The sequence below is a fragment of the Electrona antarctica genome, assembly GCF_951216825.1.
Source record: "Electrona antarctica genome assembly, chromosome: 16".
NCBI classification, from domain to species: Eukaryota; Metazoa; Chordata; class Actinopteri; order Myctophiformes; family Myctophidae; genus Electrona; species Electrona antarctica.
The window spans coordinates 24,684,399-24,709,627 of record NC_136797.1 but is presented as its reverse complement, the minus strand read 5'-3'; the positions used below and the strand labels follow the sequence as shown (position 1 = coordinate 24,709,627).

Here is a 25,229-nt window from a genome sequence, read left to right as displayed (position 1 = left end):
CTGGCAGTGCAGGCATTACTATTAATACCCCCGTGGTGCTAATGTTACACTTGCGACAGCTCTCTGCCATCCCTTTGTGATCCCAGGGACAATGCTATCACCGAGCCATGATGGAAAGCTGTGGGGATCTGCTGCCATATTGGCTCTGTGTGGGGCTTACGGCTTTACCTGCGTTGACCTCTGTGTTGTCGTGACTTCTCTCTCTGTGTGGAGCGCCACTTATACCTGAACCTTTACCTGCGTTGACCTCTGTGTTGTCATGACTTCTCTCTGTGTGGAGCGCCACTTATACCTGAACCTACTGATCTGCATAGAAATATACAGATTAGCCCATTTAGGGCCTAACCTCAACATTTAAAAAAAAATCTTCTAAATCCTCCAGTTTTCTGAAATAAATATTTTCACGATTTTTCAAAAAATCTACAAGCAGATCTACAAGCTCATAGCGCGCCACTCGGTGGCGCGCTATGAGCTTGTAGATCTGCTATTTTTCAATAGCTAAATTATAACATAATGTTTAAAACACCAAAAGGGGTTCCCGTCCACTTAGGGATGTCCGATATTGACTGTTTCACTTTACTCCTAACTCCTAATTCTCGATACCAATATCAACCAATATCAACCGATACCCGATATATGCAGGCTTTTTCCAGTGGTGGAAAAAGTACTTTATACTTTTACTTAAGTATTTACTTAAGTAAAAGTATAAACACTGCTATATAGAAATACTCGTTACAAGTAAGTTCATCATGTACTTGAGTAAAAGTACAAAAGTATTGGTATAAAAATTTACTTAAAGTACCAAAAGTAAAAGTACTCATTATGCAGAATGTCTCATTTCAAGTTTTCAAATGTATAAAAATCATTTGAAAATAGCAGATCTACAAGCTCACAGTGTGTCGCATTGCAACACATTGTGAGCTTGTAGATCTGCTATTTTCAAATGGCCGAAATAGAGGGCTGAAGTATATAATGTATGATTTGTAATACTAATAAAAGTAACTAGTAACTAAAGTTTTCAAATAAATATAGTGGAGTAAAAATACAATAGTTGCCTCTGAGATGTAGTGGAGTAGAAGTAAAAGTATTGGAAATTGGAAATACTCAATTAAAGTGCAAATACCTCAGAATTGTACTTAAGTAGGCCTACAGTACTTTTGTCGTTAACCTTTCAGAAAAGGGGGCGTGTTCCAATGTAGGCCTAGTTGTTATTTAGTCACAAGCTCTTGTTCATTCTTTTCATTGGTTCAATATATATGAAGCCTACTTAGACTTAAAGGTATATTCAGTGATTTCGCTTCATTCAAATATCACTTATTTTTTCTTTTTATTTGGATAATCCTCCCTACTATAGAGTGTGCTGACCATATAAGGAGTTCCTCCCTGTCCCCAGTGAGCCCCTGGGGTCAAAAAACCCTAGTTTCAGTTTTGGTGGCGGGTGGCAAAGCCTTCATCCAATCAGGATGAGAGGGGCCTTCCTCCAATCATGTGTGGGGGCGGGCCTTGGTGCACATGCTGTTGCACTTCCCCCCACTGTAGAGCGTGTGCATGTGCACATTTTGTTACCGGGGTGGACTGGGTGGTTTTCCAAATCACCCAAATCACTGAATGCTCCTTTAACCACTTTCACCTTTTTTCTTTGCAAAACTAGCAACCAATGTGAGTTATGATGAAGGAATACCGGAGAACTCGCTGGTTTATCAACTCGCCGCAGCGAAAAGTGAAAGAGAAACAAGTTTCAATGTCTTCATCGTTATGCTAATTGCTAACATGCTGTCTTCATCAGTATAGACCGATTCAGAAACGGGTCTTTTCTGAATCAGAACAGGAACACAAGGCTGCAGTACTTTATACCTCATACTAAGCATTAAAAGTATGAGGTATAAAGTACAGCAGCTTTGTGTTCCTAAAACAGAAAGATTGGGTATTGGGTAAGACTGACGTTATGTATCTTTCAGGACCTTTGACTGCTTTGTCTCAACCATTACTATATGGCTCTGGTCTCAGCCACCGCGGTAGATATATTGACATTCCATCCCGATGTTCTGGGCATCTTTGTAATGTTAGTGTTAGTAAAAAGCAGGTAAAAGAGTAACGTTTGAGGCAGACTAACATCAGTCACTTTTCCATTCACTGTAGTAGAAGGAGGTGCGGGGAAACCGCAGATATGTCGTCTCCGCCTACAGGAAATACGTTGCCTGCGACCATGAGACCTGTTTCTGAATCGGTCTATAGTATGTCAAACCCACAGATGAAATAGTTCATTTCCAAAGTGAACAAATTATTTTGTGCAATTAAATGCTCAGCTAGATAATGATAAAAAAGGTGAGTATGTGAAATACCAATGATGGTACCAATGATATTTCAGGATATTGTTTAGGCTACTAATGAATTACATTGTTTCGGTATACTTTGGTGTTTAAACTCTATAGCATTCCGACTTCATTTAGTGTAAATTCTAAACTATCCTCTCTCTCAATTACCTACTGTAAATGCATCTTTAGTGGGCTGAGGGGAGGAGTAGGCCAACATGCTTTGTGTTACAGTATGCAGATCCTCATATAGCTGGAGGTTAGGATTATGTTCCTCGCCTGGACAGCAAAAGGAGCTCATATATTAAGGGTCAACCTTACTGTGTGTGTGTGTGTGTGTGTGCGTGTGTGAGGGGTGAGGTCCATACAATAGTTTGAGGGCATGTGGAAAGAATGCACGGCTGAGGATTAAACCTCATAAACCAGCGCCTTAAAGCATACGCGCTGTACGATTTTCATTCAACACTGCAGGCATGCCAGTGTAATTATGTGGTGCACATGCACAGCAACACGAACACACCGAAGCACTTTGCACCGAGTCTTTCACTCTGAGATGTTTGTATCCTTGAGCTTTTGTTGTAGAAATCATTTACTTCTCCATCCAACCCTTTTTTTCCAGTGTTGTTTTCGTCGACTAAAACTAAGACGAAAAATGTCCGTCGACTACCTTTTTTCACTGACGAAAACTAAATGGAAACTACATGAAAAATAAGTTATTTTGACTAAAACTAAGACTAAATATACTGACAATATCGTCAACAAATAAAAACTAGACTAAAATGTTAGGAAGGGACTAGTGGACAAGAGATCCAGTATAAGTCATTTTACACTTGGTTGCATGCTGAAAATAGCCGACCTACAAGCTCACAACGTGAGTTGTGAGCTTGTAGGTCGGCTATTTTCAGCAAGTGTAAAATCAGTCATTACGACGGCATCAAGGCTCGAGAAAATACATTTTACTCGACTATATCAACTGTAGATTTACTCGACTAAAAAATTATGACATTTAGTCGACTAAAACTAGACTAAAACACTAAGACATTCCAGGTGACTAAAATGGAATGGAAGCCATTCAAGAGACTATATGACTAAAACTAAAATCAAATGTTGCTGCCAAAAACAACACTGCTTTTTACAGGAAACAAAGTCAAATTGGTTAGAAGCTCCCCTGCTGCCAAAATAGATACAGTACAAGCGATAAAGGATGGCAATGGCATTAATTCAGGAGTCGTGTTCAAGGACAGTACGTACTGTATAAAGTGCCAGACAGTTTATTACAAGCTAAAAAAAAAACACTCGAACTGACTAAAGTCTGACTAAAGTCCATGAAACACAAGTTTATACTGTAGGTATAAACTAAGGGTGGTGACATTGTTTTTTGTACATCTACTTTTGAATACTTGAGGGTATTTGTCCACCACTGGTTATACCTAAGTGGATACAGTGTGTGTGTGTGTGTGTGTGTGTGTGTGTGTGTGTGTGTGTGTGTGTGTGTGTGTGTGTGTGTGTGTGTGTGTGTGTGTGTGTGTGTGTGTGTGTGCGCGTGTGTGTGTGTGTGCGTGCGTGCGTGTGCGTGCGTGTGTGTGTGTGTGTGTGCGTGCGGTCGCTGTGTACAACAACCCGCGCTGGCATAATCTGTGATTAAACATGAAATATTTAGATGTCATTATTGTAAAAGCTCTGCCGTGGCCTGTGATTCCACTGCTCCGCCTCACTGAGCAATCAGGGCAGCAGTATTAACGACAGTAACTGGGAGAGGACACAGCTGTCCGTCACTGTGTTTCCCCAAAGCACTGGGTGCGGGATCCATTTTGGGTCGCGGGCCTGTTTTAATGGGTCAGGCCATTTAGGCCTGACGTCGACATTTAAAAAAATGTCTTCAAAATCCTGACGGTTTTCTGAAAAACCTCATGTTTCTGTATCAGTGGTGTTCAATATTTCATGTCAAGGACCCCAGAAATTATATGTAATTGGCAGCCGTCCCCCATCTGAAAATATGTTGTTCCAGGGACCTCCCCAGAAGCAAATATTTGAGTTAAAAACGTTCGCTGTGAAAGAAAATATATTCGCCACATTTTCCAAAATATATTTCAAAAATAGCAGAACTACAAGTTCATAGCGCAGCACTCGGTGCCGCTCTATATGCTTGTAGATCTGCTATTTTTCAACAGATAAAGTATAACATGATACTTAAAACACAAAAAGGGGTTCCTGCCCGGAATGGGTTAACACAATCCCCGCCGGGATTAATATATTTATTTATCGCGCATTGCCAGGGTTTCCCCCCCCCCCCCCTTTCAACCCTTATTTTGAAGAACCAAATATCCATAACCGGATGTTACGATAACGTAATGGTGTGTGTGTGTGTGGTGTCTTGACCGGTTTGTTGTTCTCTCGATTTGGAGATAAAAAGGCATTGAAAGCAGCACATGGACCGCACGTGGATGCACAACTTAAGATGGTGGCGCCATCCAGTAGTCACACTCGACACTAACACGCTAACAGACCTCGGCTGTCGACTCGATGCGATCAAAAACACGGAGAAAACAATGTAACTTTAGACCCTTATCACATAACTTACTGGATCGGCGGGCGGCCAGACTAATAGCTTATTTACGGTTTCCACGGGAACGGCGGGCTTCGAATTAACCGTCTGCCCGCCGGAAACGAGGAACACGAGGGTGTAAATTAGTACCCTCACCCGCCAAACCCGAGATTCTCGGGTTTGTATTGTTTAATCCAAGTTTTAATTCGTATCGTAGCTAATGAAGCTATCGCGTAAACATTGAGTGAGCCACTGGCCGCGGCCATTTTGAAGATGCGCGCGCATCCACTTGCATTGTAAGCCCTGTCTTCAAATAAAAGCCCTGTATTTCAGAAAGGACATTGAGGGGGCAGTTTCTGGCCCAGACAAGCGTTTTTAACAGCCTGTAGCAGGCGCTGTGATACTCGCGGTCAGCTTTTTCCACCGCCGAGCGAGACAACAACAGCTCATGACAACACACACACAGCAGTTTCTCACAGAAAGATGCGATTACGGATATTTGGATCTTCAAAGTAAGTGTTACGTGCGATAAAACCTTGACAATACGCTAGCGAGGGATTAATTAATGCTGGCGGTTAAGTAAATATGGTGTGCCAAAAACAATAAAAGAATAAAAAGGAAACTTTTTTCAGAAATGAATATTTAATTTATCAATAAATAGTGAAAACAGCTGACCTAGATCTACCACTGTGATTCGTTCATTGATTGATTGGAATGTTTATTTCACAGTATGCAGAAATTTCAAACGAAAGTCAATACAAAAACTGTTACTTTGTGGACGATCCACGACTAAGCATTACACTCGTTTACAACAGGGTCCACCATTTTCAATTAATTTAGAGACGTGGGGAAGGAAGATAGGGTGAGAAGTTCAGTCACACGAGAGAGACTCGGAGTAGAACCGCTGCTCCTTCGCCTGGAAAGGAGCCAGCTGAGGTGGTTCGGGCATCTGGTTAGGATGCCTCTCGGGCGCCTCCCTAGGGAGGTCCTCGACGCACGTCCCACTGGGAGGAGACCCCAGGGCAGACCAAGGCGCAGTTGGAGGAAACACATCGACTCACTGTCCTTGGAACGTCTCGGAATCCCCCAGGAGGAAGTCACTAATGTTGCTCTGGAGAGGGAAGTCTGGAGCGCTCTGGTGGAGCTGTTGCCCCCGCGACCCAACTACGGATAAGCGGTTGAAAATGGATGGATGGATGGACAAATGTACACTTCATGATGTCTTTTTTTGTAAATTTGAGATCTGGGGAGACGCCAGCTTTCTCTCCGTTGGGTCTCTGGCTGAAGCAAGCACGTGCTAAAAATGGCATTGGCATGATACTGTATGGACAGTAAAGTTGTCTCATGTGAAGATATGACTGTACAGTCACATGCTTGTATTAACTGGCCATGGTTTTGTCAGAGCGGTGCTGAGAAGCTGGGGAGTCGGAGGTCAAAGGTCACAGCCGTCAATCCGTTAAGAATCCAACCCCCGATTTATACTTTGGTCTCGCACTGAAAATAGCAGATCTACAATTCGGCTACAGTTGATGTTACTGTTGGACTCCCACTGATTGTTGTTGATGAAGACAATACGGTTTTATTGTTTTCAAATTTACAATTAATTAACCCATTTTGGGCGGGAACCCCTTTTGGCGTTTTAACTAAGCATTATGTTATACTTTAGCTATTCAAAAATAGCAGATCTACAAGCTCATAGCGCGCCAATGAGTGGCGTGCAACGAGCTTGTAGGTCTGCTATTTTTGAAAAATCGTAAAAACGCGGCACAAATCTTTGAATATATATTCTTTCAGAGCGAACGTTTTTTTTATTTCGACGTCAGGCCTAAATGGGTAAAGGCAATGGTAATTCATACCGCGTGTGTGGATTAGGATATTGATTAGATGGCTGGAACACTGGATAAGATGTCAATTTAAAACAAATTCAATGTTCATTTTTCAGGAAACGAAAAAGAACACCCAGGTCAAGTGGAGTGACCCTACGTCTTAACAGCGGGCGAAACTCGGGCAACTCGGGGCGATACAAATCTCCCTAGTGGCCGTTCCCACTGTCGTTACCGTGTGTGATGTAAACCTTCTCCCTAGTGGCCGTTCCCACTGTCGTTACCGTGTGTGATGTAAACCTTCTCCCTAGTGGCCGTTCCCACTGTCGTTACCGTGTGTGATGTAAACCTTCTCCCTAGTGGCCGTTCCCACTGTCGTTACCGTGTGTGATGTAAACCTTCTCCCTAGTGGCCGTTCCCACTGTCGTTACCGTATGTGATGTAAACCTCCCTAGTGGCCGTTCCCACTGTCGTTACCGTATGTGATGTAAACCTCTCCCTAGTGGCCGTTCCCACTGTCGTTACCGTATGTGATGTAAACCTCTCCCTAGTGGCCGTTCCCACTGTCGTTACCGTATGTGATGTAAACCTTCTCCCTAGTGGCCGTTCCCACTGTCGTTACCGTATGTGATGTAAACCTTCTCCCTAGTGGCCGTTCCCACTGTCGTTACCGTATGTGATGTAAACCTCTCCCTAGTGGCCGTTCCCACTGTCGTTACCGTATGTGATGTAAACCTTCTCCCTAGTGGCCGTTCCCACTGTCGTTACCGTATGTGATGTAAACCTTCTCCCTAGTGGCCGTTCCCACTGTCGTTACCGTATGTGATGTAAACCTCTCCCTAGTGGCCGTTCCCACTGTCGTTACCGTATGTGATGTAAACCTCCCTAGTGGCCGTTCCCACTGTCGTTACCGTATGTGATGTAAACCTCCCTAGTGGCCGTTCCCACTGTCGTTACCGTATGTGATGTAAACCTCCCTAGTGGCCGTTCCCACTGTCGTTACCGTATGTGATGTAAACCTCTCCCTAGTGGCCGTTCCCACTGTCGTTACCGTATGTGATGTAAACCTTCTCCCTAGTGGCCGTTCCCACTGTCGTTACCGTATGTGATGTAAACCTCCCTAGTGGCCGTTCCCACTGTCGTTACCGTATGTGATGTAAACCTCCCTAGTGGCCGTTCCCACTGTCGTTACCGTATGTGATGTAAACCTCCCTAGTGGCCGTTCCCACTGTCGTTACCGTATGTGATGTAAACCTCTCCCTAGTGGCCGTTCCCACTGTCGTTACCGTATGTGATGTAAACCTCCCTAGTGGCCGTTCCCACTGTCGTTACCGTATGTGATGTAAACCTTCTCCCTAGTGGCCGTTCCCACTGTCGTTACCGTATGTGATGTAAACCTCTCCCTAGTGGCCGTTCCCACTGTCGTTACCGTATGTGATGTAAACCTATCTCCCTAGTGGCCGTTCCCACTGTCGTTACCGTATGTGATGTAAACCTCTCCCTAGTGGCCGTTCCCACTGTCGTTACCGTATGTGATGTAAACCTTCTCCCTAGTGGCCGTTCCCACTGTCGTTACCGTATGTGATGTAAACCTCTCCCTAGTGGCCGTTCCCACTGTCGTTACCGTATGTGATGTAAACCTATCACCCTAGTGGCCGTTCCCACTGTCGTTACCGTATGTGATGTAAACCTCTCCCTAGTGGCCGTTCCCACTGTCGTTACCGTATGTGATGTAAACCTATCACCCTAGTGGCCGTTCCCACTGTCGTTACCGTATGTGATGTAAACCTCTCCCTAGTGGCCGTTCCCACTGTCGTTACCGTATGTGATGTAAACCTTCTCCCTAGTGGCCGTTCCCACTGTCGTTACCGTATGTGATGTAAACCTCTCCCTAGTGGCCGTTCCCACTGTCGTTACCGTATGTGATGTAAACCTCCCTAGTGGCCGTTCCCACTGTCGTTACCGTATGTGATGTAAACCTTCTCCCTAGTGGCCGTTCCCACTGTCGTTACCGTATGTGATGTAAACCTCTCCCTAGTGGCCGTTCCCACTGTCGTTACCGTATGTGATGTAAACCTTCTCCCTAGTGGCCGTTCCCACTGTCGTTACCGTATGTGATGTAAACCTATCACCCTAGTGGCCGTTCCCACTGTCGTTACCGTATGTGATGTAAACCTCCCTAGTGGCCGTTCCCACTGTCGTTACCGTATGTGATGTAAACCTCTCCCTAGTGGCCGTTCCCACTGTCGTTACCGTATGTGATGTAAACCTTCTCCCTAGTGGCCGTTCCCACTGTCGTTACCGTATGTGATGTAAACCTCTCCCTAGTGGCCGTTCCCACTGTCGTTACCGTATGTGATGTAAACCTCCCTAGTGGCCGTTCCCACTGTCGTTACCGTATGTGATGTAAACCTCTCTAGTGGCCGTTCCCACTGTCGTTACCGTATGTGATGTAAACCTCCTAGTGGCCGTTCCCACTGTCGTTACCGTATGTGATGTAAACCTCCTAGTGGCCGTTCCCACTGTCGTTACCGTATGTGATGTAAACCTCCTAGTGGCCGTTCCACTGTCGTTACCGTATGTGATGTAAACCTCCTAGTGGCCGTTCCCACTGTCGTTACCGTATGTGATGTAAACCTCCTAGTGGCCGTTCCCACTGTCGTTACCGTATGTGATGTAAACCTTCTCCCTAGTGGCCGTTCCCACTGTCGTTACCGTATGTGATGTAAACCTCCCTAGTGGCCGTTCCCGCTGTCGTTACCGTATGTGATGTAAACCTCCCTAGTGGCCGTTCCCGCTGTCGTTACCGTATGTGATGTAAACCTCCCTAGTGGCCGTTCCCGCTGTCGTTACCGTATGTGATGTAAACCTATCACCCTTCTGCATCTCCCTAGTGGCCGTTCCCACTGTCGTTACCGTATGTGATGTAAACCTCCCTAGTGGCCGTTCCCACTGTCGTTACCGTATGTGATGTAAACCTATCACCCTAGTGGCCGTTCCCACTGTCGTTACCGTATGTGATGTAAACCTCCCTAGTGGCCGTTCCCACTGTCGTTACCGTATGTGATGTAAACCTCCCTAGTGGCCGTTCCCACTGTCGTTACCGTATGTGATGTAAACCTCTCCCTAGTGGCCGTTCCCACTGTCGTTACCGTATGTGATGTAAACCTCCCTAGTGGCCGTTCCCACTGTCGTTACCGTATGTGATGTAAACCTCCCACTGTCGTTACCGTATGTGATGTAAACCTCCCTAGTGGCCGTTCCCACTGTCGTTACCGTATGTGATGTAAACCTCTCCCTAGTGGCCGTTCCCACTGTCGTTACCGTATGTGATGTAAACCTCTCCCTAGTGGCCGTTCCCACTGTCGTTACCGTATGTGATGTAAACCTCCCTAGTGGCCGTTCCCACTGTCGTTACCGTATGTGATGTAAACCTCCCTAGTGGCCGTTCCCACTGTCGTTACCGTATGTGATGTAAACCTCCCTAGTGGCCGTTCCCACTGTCGTTACCGTATGTGATGTAAACCTATCACCCTAGTGGCCGTTCCCACTGTCGTTACCGTATGTGATGTAAAATCACCCTTCTGCGTGGAGGGTAAACAAAGCAAGCAACCCATGAATTCGATTGGCTATCGCCGGATGATGTCGTCCAAAAGATCAAATATTTTAACGACGTTCCTCCGCCCACTTTTCCACTATGGACCTCTTCGCCTGTTATCGCCGGTAGTCGCCGGGTCCCATACACACATAATGCACTTCCGGAAAATTCGTCTGGCTGTCGCCCGCTGTTAGGTTTGATTGATTGATTGATTGAAATATTTATTAACAGTTTGCAGAATTACAGTACATTTCAAGCACAAACTCAATACAAAGACTGTTAACTGTGAGTGGACGACCCAATTAAGCATTACACTTGTTTACAACAGGGTCCACCATGTTCAATTCATCAAAACATTTAGAGACGTACAAATAAACACTTCTATATAGTCAAAGAACAGAACAGGAATTCATCATAGAGGTGGTTTTGTCCATCATTGACAATGGATCTCCACACTAAGTCATGCCACTGCAGCTGCTCTGCCACGTAAAGGGAGAGGGCTAAACCAGCTAACTCCACTTCCTTAGTTTGTTTGGCAGACAGTTTGAGGATCCAATGGAGTGAGCTGGTTGTGTCAGAATTGCTTTATAATGCTTTTTATAGGTTCATTATTGTTTTAACCAACACACGGACATTATAATAGTGTTGAGTTAAAAATAAAAATACAAATGGAGTTAGAATACACCGACGTAAACAAAAAGGATGTTGTTGATGACAAGCGACGTGCAGTTCTGAGTTGGATTAACCCATTACGTTTTCTGACATGTAAAAACTAAAAATGTTCGCTTTAAAAATATATATCGTGTTTATTTATATAAACGAGACCGGTGCCCAGCTGCAGAGCACCAAGTCAGTAACGATGGAAGTTGGAGCTCCATTCCCCACCCGGGCGGGGTAAGGGGAAATTACTTTTACTGCTTCATCTTATGGCAGTTCAGGAGGGCTCTGATGAGTGTGGATGTGTGTGTGTGTGTGTGTGTGTGTGTGTGTGTGTGTGTGTGTGTGTGTGCGCGCGCGCGCTGCGCGCGTGTGTGTGTGTGTGCGTGTGTGTGTGTGTGTGCGTGTGCGTGCGTGGGGTCTTGTTAGGGGTCAAGTGTCTTGCTCAGGGACACTTCAACACATAGACTGGAGGAGCTGAGGGTTGAACCGTCTGATCCCGGACAGCCTCTTTAAGCACTCAGCAGCGTTTGTTTCCTAGCTTGCCTAATATATATATATTCATCATCTTTCAACCGCGGTCGTGATCATGGATTTCACAACGCCATGCCAGACTTTCCGGTCCTTCATTGCCATCCCCAGTTCCTGCTTACTGATGCACGTGTCCCTAGCGATGACAACAGGGAACGACAGCTTTCTACCTCTGGTCTGCTTTGAGGCAGGACTCCAGAGAAGAAGGGAAGATATAACCTCATTGTCAGCTCTGTAGCGGTGGCCGGCAAACTGTGTTCTTCTGGATCGGACTAGTGAAGAAACACGGGGAAGGTTGCCGTATATTAGATTAGTCGATGGGCGGCTCTTCCAAGACAGATTTTGCGCTCTCATTAGAAGGCGGGTGTAAGTGCCATCCAACCGTTTCTCTAGTTTCTTTGAAAGTGTCCATGTCTCAGTCGGAGCCATAGAGTAGAATCGGCTCAACGGCCGCCCTAAATATTTTTTACTTTTAACATCTTACTAAGCTGGGATGACCAGATCTTATGCATGTCATTGCAGGCAAGATAGAGGTTTACTTTGTGAGCTCATGGGAGAATTCTATGAACCCTCAAGGTTGGTGGTCAAGTAGTTCTCTGAGGAAAGCAGGGAGGAAACACAGAAGATAAGAGAGGAACTGCTTGCGTCGCTGGATCCAAAACAATAAATGGATCCAAAACACGCACGCATAACTGTCATTTCTCGACCGTTTCGGACACGGGCGGCTCGCCGGAACCGGGCGGCTCGACGGACACGGGCGGCTCGCCGGAACCGGGCGGCTCGACGGAACCGGGCGGCTCGCCGGAACCGGGCGGCTCGACGGAACCGGGCGGCTCGACGGACACGGGCGGCTCGCCGGAACCGGGCGGCTCGACGGACACGGGCGGCTCGCCGGACACGGGCGGCTCGCCGGACACGGGCGGCTCGCCGGACACGGGCGGCTCGCCGGACACGGGCGGCTCGCCGGACACGGGCGGCTCGCCGGACACGGGCGGCGCGCCGGAACCGGGGCGGCGCGCCGGAACCGGGGCGGCTCGCCGGACACGGGCGGCTCGCCGGACACGGGCGGCTCGACGGAACCGGGGCGGGGCGCCGGAACCGGGGCGGCGCACCGGAACCGGGCCGGCACCCTGGCTGCGTTCCTGTGGGTCTGGAACTTCCGGGCCCCTCCCCTGGGGACGCGGAGATGCACCACTCACTTCACACAGGTGTGATTTTAAATATACCGGCAGATTGGTCAGCTGCTCAGTGATGCATACTGCACATTAGGGCTGCACGATATGGAGAGAAAAAAATAAGTTTTCATATCTCGGTATTTATGCCAAATGTTGCGATATTGATACGATATACGATATTACCGTTAAAATTCTCATTCTATATTTTATATATGTTGCAACATTGAAAAAAGTTTAGTGTTAGTGAGTTCGCTAATGCACTGGACCAGGGCTAACAACAATGCAACGTACTGGAGGACAGTCCTTAAAAAAAAAGGAACATGTCGGGTGCAGTAGTGACTGGGCAAAATCTCTCATGTTTAACAGTGAATTTTGGTGTTTTAAACATTGTTATAATTTAGCTATTGAAAAATAGCAGATCTACAAGCTCATAGCGCGCCACCGAGTGGCGCGCTACGAGCTTGTAGGTCTGCTATTTTTGAAAAATCGTGAAAATGTGTACTGAATTACAGTATAAGATGCAATTCTAGTATTCTACCATAATTCCTCCCAATCTCTTTGAAAGGACACAACAGGCACAGTAGCTGGCAGAGGTGTGGCACACATGTAGAGATCATTACAGCTTGCCAAGGAAGGAGGGGGGGGAGGGGTATTGAGGGGGAACCGCCAATCACCCCCGCTAAATAGAGAAGAGGTGAAAAGAAAAAACAACAAGGCGGAGGAGGGTGCTATTTTTATCTGGATTCCATCAGGACAGCTGTCGTTCCCGTGAGTGTCTCTGTGACTGGTCTGCACTTTTACATCACAAGGAGGCCGGCAGCGACGTGAGAAAAAAGTGGGAGGGGAAAACGGCAATCATGAAGCCCGATCAGTACGATACTTCGTCACACGACAGTGTCGTGTGGCAAAAACAAGACGATCTACAAGCTCACGCGATCAAAAATGATCTGTAATTGGCCTCCGGCCTTCCAGGGACCCTCCAGAAGCAAAGATTTGAGTTAGAAACGTTCGTTCTGAAAAAATATATTCCAAATTTGAGGCACATTTTCACGATTTTTCAAAAATAGCAGACTTACAAGCTCGTAGCGCGCCACTCGGTGGCACGCTATGAGCTTGTAGATCTGCTATTTTTCAATAGCTAAATTATAACATGTTTAAAACACCAAAAGGGGTTCCCGCCCAGAATGGGTTAACACCGATCTGCTTGGTCAGGGGAGGTACTGCATGTTGAGCTTCAGGCAGTACTAGTTGAGAACCAGTAGGGTGGGTAGGACCCAACACCAGGGTCTAAACTTTGTCAATGGAAGAATGGAATGGGAGGACCGCCTCCAACCACTGCACAATTTGTAGTTATTATACGGTATCAAGTTGTGTGCATTCAAACGTTTCACATAGCAGCGTTAAGGCCGCGCTCACAGACGCATTCCACCGTTCACGCAGGGCAGCTCCGTCAAGGTCACACACCGTGACCCTGACATTCCGGTGCCACACCAGAGTGGCCTTTAAGAGACACTGATCAGGGTGGGACAGGGAGACAGCAACATGCTCCACGGCTACAAATCACACACAGCATTGTGTTGAGTCTCACACACACAAAAATAAATCTATAATATAATCTGATACAAGCCGCAGGTCCCCCTTCTCTCACAGGCCAATTTGACTAGTTTACATAATCGATTCTTGAATGAACTGTATATCAAGTAGGGTGGTATGCCAAATGCCAATTAACCAAGCTGGTGGATCAATGTCAAATTAACGTACCATGTTAATTCTTGTGACACCCCCGCTAACTTGAACTCCTGTACTTATCGTAATCCATGTACTATTCCGTTGGACAGCCCAGAATGATGTGACAATATCCATAATAGTGGTTCGCCACCAAAAAAAACAAACAAAAGAAAAATATCCCACTGAATACAGTAGTGGTACATTTGCTGGGGCCACTATTATTACACAGCAATCCATTATGACTTGTCCGAAACATCGTCAATCTTAAACCAACTTTGACATATTTTATTAAATCATACACCGATTTTGGATTTCACACAAGCTTTATTCCTGCAGGTATGCAAAACAATCACTAAATGTTTATACTTAAAATGCATTTGTAATATACACGTATGCAAAACAATCCCTACATTCTCTCTCAACAAAATGTAACTTTGACATCATTTGCGTTCCCCCCCCAAAAAAGTACATGTTTTCTTAAGATAAATGTTAGAAATACAAATCACAGCCAGATTTCTATGTGGACGCTGACACCCACAACCAAGTATTTAAGGTCAATGTATACCGCTGTAGTACAGAAGACGGTTTTGTGTCATACAAAAATAATACACATCTGCGGTCTAAGCTGGGCATGAAGATCTGAGGATGTGCGAGACCACACGCACACACACAAAAAGCTGACAAGATGAACACAGAACAGGTATAGACTGCATGAAATAATTAAATGATAACACAATATAGGACCCCACTCCTTGCTTTGTTTTTTGTCGCAGTATTTTATAATACAGTACACCTTGTGAATGCCTGATGTCTCACTTTTTCAAGCTTGTGCAATAATCCACAACTGTGAACACATTGTGACTTAAAGGACCACTTCAACACTTTTCAACATCTCTTCATATAATTGGTCCTAACTAATGTTCATGATAAAACACCACCATTTTTTCCTACTCAGTCTGTGTCTCATAGGAGGGCTTTGGGCAGTTCGGACACCCGTCCACCAGTGACATCATCATTAGGCAGATTTTTTTTAAACAAGGTTTGTTTTAAAATATATTTAGATTTGTATTATCGTGAGAACGATGGCTTCAACTTTTGCATTGCAACTTTTCAGGAAAAGAAAGCCTGCCGTTTCTATTAGCTTGGATTCACCATCGATGATGTCACTGGTGGACGGGTTTCTGAACTGCCCACAGCCTTCCTATGAGACACAGACTGAGTAGGAAAAAATGGTGGTATTTTTTAGTTAGGACCAATTATAGGAAGAGAAGTTGAAAAGTGGTGAAGTGGTCCTTTAAGTGTTTCTAAAGCAATATAAAATGTGTATAATTTATCAATGTGTCTTTTCCAGATCTTTTTTAAATCGTTAGCATAGATGCAAACATCTAACGCTCTTTATGCACACAGCTGCCGTACCAGAGCAGTTAGGCTGGTATACATTGGCTTTAACTGAGGCCTAAGCAACATAATGCTAGAACACTAGAAATGGAAACAAGTACCACCAAGCATCTGCTGTAATTGTTTGCTCTTTGCAAATACATTGTTAAAACAAAGCTACCGTTACATTAAGATTAACTTAATTTAACTGACCGGTCTTCCAAAGCCACTAATGTATATCATTTGAATGTTTGAAATCCTAAGTATCATAAAACAGGTCAAGATTCATAAAACGTCTTATTATAGAAAAGTACAATGCCAGTTATAATTATTATAATATTTATTTGAACACTTAAGATCAGAAAATAATACAGCTTTCAAGCTTATACATTACAATTATAGCTGCTGCTGAACGTATGCTAGACCAATAGATTGACAGTTTGGTCTACTCAAATTAATTACTGAAAACCAAATTGTGGAATTACGAGTTGAGATTTATTGAAATAATAGGTTATTATGGTTTCAAACACAAGACAATTTGAAGGAATACAACAACGCCATACTGCAAGGAAGCACTGTGCATTGTGGAAAATGTGTGTGAACGTTGTTTTAAGAAACCATTTAACAATGTAGCACTGGACTCGACCTTGACCAGAGGGTTTGTAAAAAACTAGCTCCTCCAACCACCGGAACCACCGAAGGATTGAGACGATGATCTGGAAGAAAACAAATGGAGGCATAACAATGAACGATTATCCTATTTTCTATGAATAAGAATAACACATTTATTAACCAATTAAACTAGGTAATTTGTCTGGAAAATAATTGTGTTGAAAATATCGTGAAAAATCGTATCGTGAACCTCATATCGTGATACGTATCGTATCGTGAGTTGAGTGTATCGTTACATGCCTAAATTAAACCCTATATACTTCATTGACCAAGGTCCCCCAGAAAACTTGCCCCCCTCCTTTTGCACAGCAATGCGTGTCCCTATGTATAGGGTACAATGACTGCGGGCATTTCAGTTAAATCGCTGATACAGTCTATAGAGCGTCGCAGTGCCGCCCCTTTCATGACGACGCCAGGCCCAGGAAATGATTCCCAATGCATTTTTCCCATAGACATTTCCATTAGTATTTATTTAAAGACGGTTACGCCGCGGACAAAGCCAACTCGAGTCGTGACAACTCATGACAACAAACACAATATTTTGGACCAAACAAATAATTACAAAGAAGAAAAACAACAAAAAAAGTGTTGTAACCTGCCGTTTTTTTTCTTCTTTCTAATTATTATTTGTTCGGCCCAAAAAATGGTGTTTGTTGTCATGAGTTGTCACGACTCGAGTTGGCTTTGTCTGCGGCGTAAACGTCTTTAAATAAATACTTTTTGAAATGTCTATGAGGAAAATGAACGGAGAATCATTTCCTGGGCCCTGGTAGGGGGCGGGACTGCGACGCTCTCAAAGTGGGACCCAGGGACCCTCAGGGTTCACGGGGGGTCCGTAACACTGAGTGTACAACATGGAACCAAATGGACCCTTATGGGTAACAGCTGGTGCACTGGTGAACCACCGCCATAGACAGCCCATCTTGAGACAAAACATTCTCCTTTGTCTACTTTGGCCATTCTCCACGTTCCTACAATTCCCAGGTTGTATTTTGTGGGTCAACACCTGTCTAAAAAAAAACTCATACGGTCTAAGATGATGAAGATGTCTGTTTTGCCGTGAACACGGCAAACTAGGACAAGGTCATGGTCAATGCTAAAAAAAAAAATCAGGAAATAACAAGAGTTGATTTATACTTTGTTGTGCGCCCGCATCACACCCGCGTCGCCCTGTTGTGAGCCTTGTAGATCTGCTAATTCTGGTGCGCAACACCTGCTCGCAACATAACATAACTCTAGGCTTTAGGGTTGCACTTGGCTGTAGTATGTTCACAGACAGTAGTTTATACACAGACTGCATCCCAGTGACATCATCACTCGGGGTAAAGTGTTCAGTACGAGTTGGGCTGCGTTTCAGACACACAGAAGACTGCTCAGTGTTATGACTGCGAATGGAAAATAGCAGATCTACAAGCTCATAGCGCGCCACCGAGTGGCGCGCTATGAACTTGTAGGTCTGCTATTTTGAAAGTTAGTAGTGCTCAGTGTTATGGCTGCGAATGGAACTTTCGCCAACAGAGAGAGAGAGAGATAGTCAGAGAGGGAGAGATAGAAAAAAAAAAAAAGGATAGAGTGAGTGTCAGAGGGCTTATCTAAAACGGCATGTGAATGTCTCCGATAGGACTCGGCCACGTCTCGGCACTTTCCTGAACACTTGAGATTGCATTCCACCGCCTCACACCCTGGAGGCACTGGGCTGTCATGTGACACATGGAGGAGAAAGGGACACGCATGCAGAGAGAGAGCAGCTATAGGCGACAGTAAGGCCTGAGAGAGCAGCTATAGGCGACAGTAAGGCCAGAGAGAAGGCAAAGAGCAACTACAGGAGCAGAGAGAGCAGCTATAGGCGACAGTAAGGCCAGAGAGAAGGCAAAGAGCAACTACAGGAGCAGAGAGAGCAGCTATAGGCGACAGTAAGGCCAGAGAGAAGGCAAAGAGCAACTACAGGAGCAGAGTGGCTGCACATATGAAGGCTGAGAGGCATCGTGGCGGGAAGAAGTAGTGAATTAAGATGAGTTAAGAAGATGCAAATATTCCTAGTTAACCACTTGAACCTCATCGTCACAATTCTAGCCATGTCATAAAAAAGCGAGTGTATTTTTCATTGAATTTTAAGTAGTACAGCTGAGGAACCAGAGGAAAATCTCTCACACACACACACACACGCCCGCGAGCGAGCGAGCGAGCGAGATAGAGATAGAGATAGAGAGTGTGAGAGAGAAAGTGAAGAGAAAGAACAGGACTGAGGTGGAATGATAAAAGAAAGGGAGACAGAACTGGAGAGAAACTGAAACGCACACACACGCGCACACGCACACACACACACACACACACACACACGCGCACACGCACAGTGTTGCAAAGCATACTTACTGATTTGTGGACCCGAAAGCGTTTCCAGAGAAAGCTAAAAACAAACAAGAAAATAGAAACTTAGCTCCAACAATTGTTTCAGTTTAATTGGCTAATTGAATTAGTCAGTGCTTTGAATTCAACACACTGACCGCACGTGCAACGAAGGACGAACGACAATAGTCTACTAATTCAAAGCCTAATTCTCTCACAGCAGACCATTGTAGGCTACCATGAGGCAGAATGATTAATGGATGGGTGGATGGACATTAGACCATTTCAAATTTCAACCAAATAAGTAACACTGATGATAAGATTTTGGCCTGCCAGGAAAGAGACAGGATTTCATGAATAACGGATTTGAGAAGAGAGAGGGGGCGAGAGAGCAAACGAGTTGTACATTAACTGTCTTATTGCCAGCCTAATTAACAGTGGATTGGGCCTTCTGCCTGCACTATTCATATGTTTAATTTGTCATTTTAATGCCAATAGAAAAATCCGCGATATACACACTATATCTCATTTTCACGGGGCAAGACTATAGTATTGGACAATCAGTCCTGATGGTGGCGGTAACGTCACCATTATGCCGATTTTGACCAAATAGAGCGAGTGAGCGGTGACATTACATTACATTACATTACATTACAGTCATTTAGCAGACGCTTTTATCCAAAGCGACTTACAATAAGTGTATTCAACATAGGTAGGGAACAAAAACTACTAATCACCAGAAGTCTTTAGTGCATTTTCTGCAAAAACAAGCAACCAAGAGTATACCTAGCGCTAAGGTAAAAGTGCAATATATCAGCTACCTATTTCCTTAAACAGATGAGACAAAATAGCTAAATCAAATGAGCATGAGCTAAAACAATTAAGTGTATCGACTAAACAAGATCCAATAAACAATACAACAATAGAAAACAAGCGTTCGTACAACTAGTTAACAACAAGTAGGTCAGGCAGAGAGGAAGGGTAGTGTTTCCTGAAGAGGTGGGTTTTCAACCTGCGGCGAAATATGGGCAGTGACTCTGCTGTCCTAACATCAGTGGGGAGTTCATTCCACCACTGTGGGGCCAGAACAGAAAAGAGTCGTGACCGTGTGGATCGACCACTTCCGGTTTGCGATCCAGATGTCCGGAATGCTAAGCTATCATCGTATTTTTTTATAACTAAGTCAAATTAAGCTCTAATCAAGCCCAAAATATCGCATTTTACGCAGCGATGCATGCGCGATCACACGCGCAGATTTCGGCCGGTTTTAGGTAGATTACATCGGCCGTTAGCCAAACAAGCTAATAGTTGCTACATTTTGTTATATTAAGCTCCCGATTACAGGGGATTAAACGATTACATCAATTACGTCAGTGGCCATCAGGGATTATTGATTCATTACGTCAATAATACGTCATGGCCATAAGGGGGTTAATGGACCTTTGCACAAGAAAACCTTCACGTATTCAACAAATCTGGGCCACACATGCACACGTTTGCACAATTAACTTGCATGCTATGGCCCGCAGCATCGCATCAATACAAGAATGCACAATGAGGGGTCATCAGGACCACAGCAGTGGGATTCCAGTGCCATCTTTTACAAATTACACAAAAACGAATGTGAGCAATTTGCTATTAACCCATTTTGGGCGGGAACCCCTTTTGGTCTTTTAATCATTATGTTATAATTTAGCTATTGAAAAATAGCAGATCTACAAGCTCATAGCGCGCCACCGAGTGGCGCGCTATGAACTTGCAGATCTGCTATTTTTGAAAAATCGTGAAAATGTGGCACAGATCTTTGAAATTTATATTAGCGAACGTTTCTAATTCAAATCTTTGCTTCTGGGGGGTCCCTGGAACTACATATTTTGAGATGGGGGTCGGTGGCCAAATACATATAATTCTAGGGGGTTCTTGACATGAAATAGTTTGAGAACCACGGACATAGAAACATACGTTTTTCAGAAAACTGTCAGAATATTTAAAAGACATTTTTTTAAATTTCGACGTCAGGCCTTCATTCAGCTGTTAGATATCAAAAACATCGGCGTGAAATTGGTTTGTAAGTTACTGATTTTTCCCATCTAAGCATCCCACCTAAGCTACAGACAGTGAATAACTGCACCACTTACCATAATCTTGCTTTGCAGAGGGTGACAAAGTGACATGGTGTCTTATAAAAACCCATTGGCGTAGCTGGTAGTGTCTCTCATTTATTTGCCTTTTGATGGTTTTCCAATTAAAAAGACTAAAGGTGTGTGGATATTTGGATAAAGATCTTTTATTCCTTCCCGAGCACAGCTTAACCCATTTTGACCTGAGATCAGATTCTAAAAATGTCTGTTTGAAAATCAGTTTGAATGAGACAAAAAAAAAGCTATGTTTCTATGTCAGTGGTTCTTCGATTTTTCAAAAATAGCAGACCTACAAGCTTGTAGCGCGCCACTCGGTGGCGCGCTATGAGCTTGTAGATCTGCTATTTTGAAATAGCTAAAGCATAACATAATGCTAACACCAAAAGGGGTTTCCCGCCCAAAATGGGTTAAGTTTCGAATTGTTTACAATTGAAGCGACTGAAAGCAATTGAAACTCCACTAGGTGCTCAGTTGTTCATTTTGCATTTTTCCACGCATGTCGATTTTAGCTGCTTGCCGAGAGCTGAAATATATATATGGGCGTTTGGGAGCGTTTTTAGGTAAGTGCCAGGAACACTTCAGTGGACACAAGAGTCTAAAAGCCCACCTAGCAACCCCTATAGAGCGTCGCAGTCCCGCCCCCTACCATGGACCAGGAAATGAATCCCAATGCATTTTTCCCATAGACATTTCAAAAAGTATTTATTTAAAGACGGTTACGCCACGGACAAAGCCAACTCGAGTCGTGACAAATCATGAAAACACACACAATATTTGGGACCAAACAAATAATTACATAGAAGAAAAACAACAAAAAATGTGTTGTAACCTGCCGTTTTTTTCTTCTTTCTAATTATTTTTTCGGCCCCAAAAATTGTGTTTGTTGTCATGATTTGTCACGACTCGAGTTGGCTTTGTCCGCGGCGTAAACGTCTTTAAATAAATACTTTCTGAAATGTCTATGAGGAAAATGAACGGAGAATCATTTCCTGGTCCATGGTAGGGGGCGGGACTGCGACGCTCTATAGGCCATGCTGCTACAGGAAAAGCCACCGGGTTACCAAAATCATTTATCCTGGAATCTGCCCATTAGATTTTTGATATTTTGGCCTGAGGTTGAGGCTATAGAGGAAAGGTCATGGGGTCACTAAAATAGTTGTGTTCATCGTCTATCTGTAGAACACACTGGGGCATGCCGTGTCTGCCTACTGCACATCGTCTACTGTAGGTTCAAATGTAGTTACCATTTAAGTCTGAATGTTTTAACCCGTTTTGACCTGAGATCAGATTCTAAAAATGTCTTCTACATCCTGACAGTTTTCTGAGTCAGTTTCTGTGTCAGTCGTTCTTCGATTTTTCAAAAATAGCAGACCTACAAGCTCGTAGCGCGCCACTCGGTGGCGCGCTATGAGCTTGTAGATCTGCTATTTTTCAATAGCTAAAGCATAACATAATGCCGACACCAAAAGGGGTTCCCGCCCAAAATGTTTTAACCCAGCCCTCGTGCATTCTTTCCTGTCAATGTTCATCGAAAACTGTGTGCTTATCCGCGTATAACCCCAATTAACATTTACAAATGTTTTGTCTGAGACCTACAGTGTATGCAAGTCTGAGATAAGGCTTTAAATGGATTATTATTAACAATGAGTACTAATTTTGTAAGTTTGATGAAACAAGTCTGACATAGCTTTGTCAAGAGATAAAGGCCAATCTGGAGGGGCTTTAAGACAATAGATTTGTTCAATTCCATAATTGTTAAAATAAAGGGCCAAAATGCTGCAGACCTACAATTACCAGCCAATTGTAAAATTGTTTCCATTAAAAAGAGAAATGGGAGAACATTTGGCTTTTGTAGTAATTTTAAGATGAAAGGATGAGAATCTGAGGCAAAGTAAATGGTCAGGGATCCAGTGCAAGAAAAAAAGAATCGCCCTTGTGAGCTTGTAGATCTGCTATTTTCAACACGGGTTGTGTGGCGGCAGGCAACCAAGATCTACCCATTACCAGTAAGACGCCCTAAAGGGCGAGGTTGCATGCATCCGCTTGGGTGACGCCAGACTGCTGGGCGAGCGCTGGTGCTTTGGCATGGAGGGGGGGTCAGATCAACATATGGAATGAATTCTGTACTGGCCATATATAGAGCGCGTCTTGTGCACAGGGTTTGACGAGGTCAGATCAACATATGGAATGAATTCTGTACTGGCCATATATAGAGCGCGTCTTGTGCACAGGGTTTGACGAGGTCAGATCAACATATGGAATGAATTCTGTACTGGCCATATATAGAGCGCGTCTTGTGCACAGGGTTTGACGAGGTCAGATCAACATATGGAATGAATTCTGTACTGGCCATATATAGAGCGCGTCTTGTGCACAGGGTTTGACGAGGTCAGATCAACATATGGAATGAATTCTGTACTGGCCATATATAGAGCGCGTCTTGTGCACAGGGTTTGACGAGGTCAGATCAACATATGGAATGTCAGAACAGGTCAGCTCCATAATATGGAGATCCAAGGGTGGCAGCGGGGGACAGTGCCTTGAATGTACAGGGTTTGATGAGGGCCCAAATACATATCATTTTGGGGGTCCTTGACATGAAAAGATTTGAGCACCACTGAACCAGCAACATACGTTTTTGAGAAAACCGTTAGGATTTAGAAGACGACATTTGCAGAAAGACATTTGAGGTTAAAACGATCAATCAAAGGTTACCTCCTGCTTGGGGCTGCGGCTGTCCGAACCCGCCAAAGGTGCTGGGCTGCGGCTGCAGCTGTTGCTGCAGCTGTTGTTGTTGTTGTTGTTGTTGCTGCTGCTGCTGCTGCTGCTGCTGCTGCTGTCCAAAACCTGCCCCCTGCTGGGCGAGGCCCCCGAATGACGGAGCGCTCTGAGTTGCTAGAGAGCCAAAGGAGGGAGGTGCACTCTGGGGCGAGCCGAAGCTGAGGAACCAAGAAGATATAGGACGAAGATGCGATATTAGTTTGTTTTATTACCCATTATTCCATGATATGGCGCCGTAATGGTTTCCTCAATTAGCTGCTTTTGTTTTTAGGTGTGCTAGGTAGGCGTGCACACACACCAGAGAGTACTTTAGTCTCTCCTATGTTGTTTTTTTGTGTTTGTTGGTTTTTGCTTAGCCAGGTGGTGTGAAGGAAGCCGAACAAAAGGACTCAGCAAAAAATAAACGCTTAGATCTTTGGAACAGTCGACTCCAAACACAGGAGTCCTGAATCCTGTGCCTCTGGCGGTCACAGCGTTGTTGTATATAAATTCAACAAGAAACGTTTGGCCACCCTGACACCACAACTTGATTTCAAGCACAGTTTTACTAGTAGCTACAGTCATTTTGCTCGCTCACAAAACCTTTCCCTACCCTCTGCATAAGGGCAGAGGGTAGGGAATAGCAATTCCTTTGTTCAGTCGAGCACTGAATACCAATGTATAGAAATGTGATAAAAAAATAAAAATAAATAAATGAAATCCATGGTCTTTGAAATGCTCAAATTCATTATAATTCTGTAGAGGAAATACAACTATTGGAGTTGGCAGGCTTTCAAATATGAAGCAACAAATGAAGAACAGGGTCTATAAAGGACAAAATAAAAACACAACAAATAATGGAAAAATAAATATAGAACACACATTAGAGCGGTGGTCTGGGGTGAATACAACTTCTTTAGATGGGTGGACACTGGACAGGACAAACGTAGTGGGGGAAAACGTAGTCGCCTTTCTGGATTTAACAGACAATTTATTAGCATATAACAAAAATAAATTGTAAGAAAGAAAGACTCAAAGAAGGGAAAAGGAAGAGAGTGGAATTCTCTACTACTTGAAGGTAATTTCCTTCTCTGGTCTATCCCATTTTGGGGCGGGAACCGCTTTTGGTGTTTAAAGCATTATGTTATACTTTAGCTATTGAAAAATAGCAGATCTACAAGCTCATAGCGCGCCACCGAGTGGCGCGCTACGAGCTTGTAGGTCTGCTATTTTTGAAAAATCGTGAAAATATTTATTTCAGAAAACTGGAGGATTTAGAAGATTTTTTTTTTATTTTGAGGTCAGGCCTATAAATGGGCTAGTCTATTCTCCCCGTGTCATGTGGTGATGTGTAGTAGAGGATGGAGCAAGGAGGGATTAGAAGTGATAATCCTTCCAATAGGAGTCATACCCCGATACGAGACCCCCGACAGAGAGCACAGGGCAGGCCAGATTAACCCATTTTGACTTGACGTAAAAAAAATAAAAAATAAAAGATATTCAAAGATTTTGGCTGCATTTTCACGATTTTTCAAAAATAGCAGACCTACAAGCTATGAGCTTG

The 25,229-nt window shown here is 44.2% G+C and overlaps 2 protein-coding genes across 9 annotated transcripts in view; one reads left to right on the top strand and one right to left on the bottom strand.

Annotated features, from left to right (window-relative positions):
- LOC306939671 (carboxyl-terminal PDZ ligand of neuronal nitric oxide synthase protein) overlaps positions 1-25,229 on the top strand; it is a 450,703-nt gene that overhangs the window by 395,967 nt on the left and 29,507 nt on the right. The window lies entirely within an intron of this gene.
- The window catches only part of nup214 (nucleoporin 214), a 69,076-nt gene continuing 58,520 nt past the window's right edge, over positions 14,674-25,229 (bottom strand). For all 8 annotated transcript variants that reach the window (XM_079524303.1, XM_079524304.1, XM_079524306.1 and 5 more), the window contains exons 34-36: positions 23,621-23,844; positions 18,792-18,825; positions 14,674-16,462 (exon numbers count right to left, since the gene is read on the bottom strand). In XM_079524303.1, the coding sequence (XP_079380429.1) occupies positions 16,417-16,462; positions 18,792-18,825; positions 23,621-23,844 (304 nt within the window). In that variant the 3' untranslated portion in view covers positions 14,674-16,416. The remainder of the gene's footprint in view (positions 16,463-18,791; positions 18,826-23,620; positions 23,845-25,229) is intronic.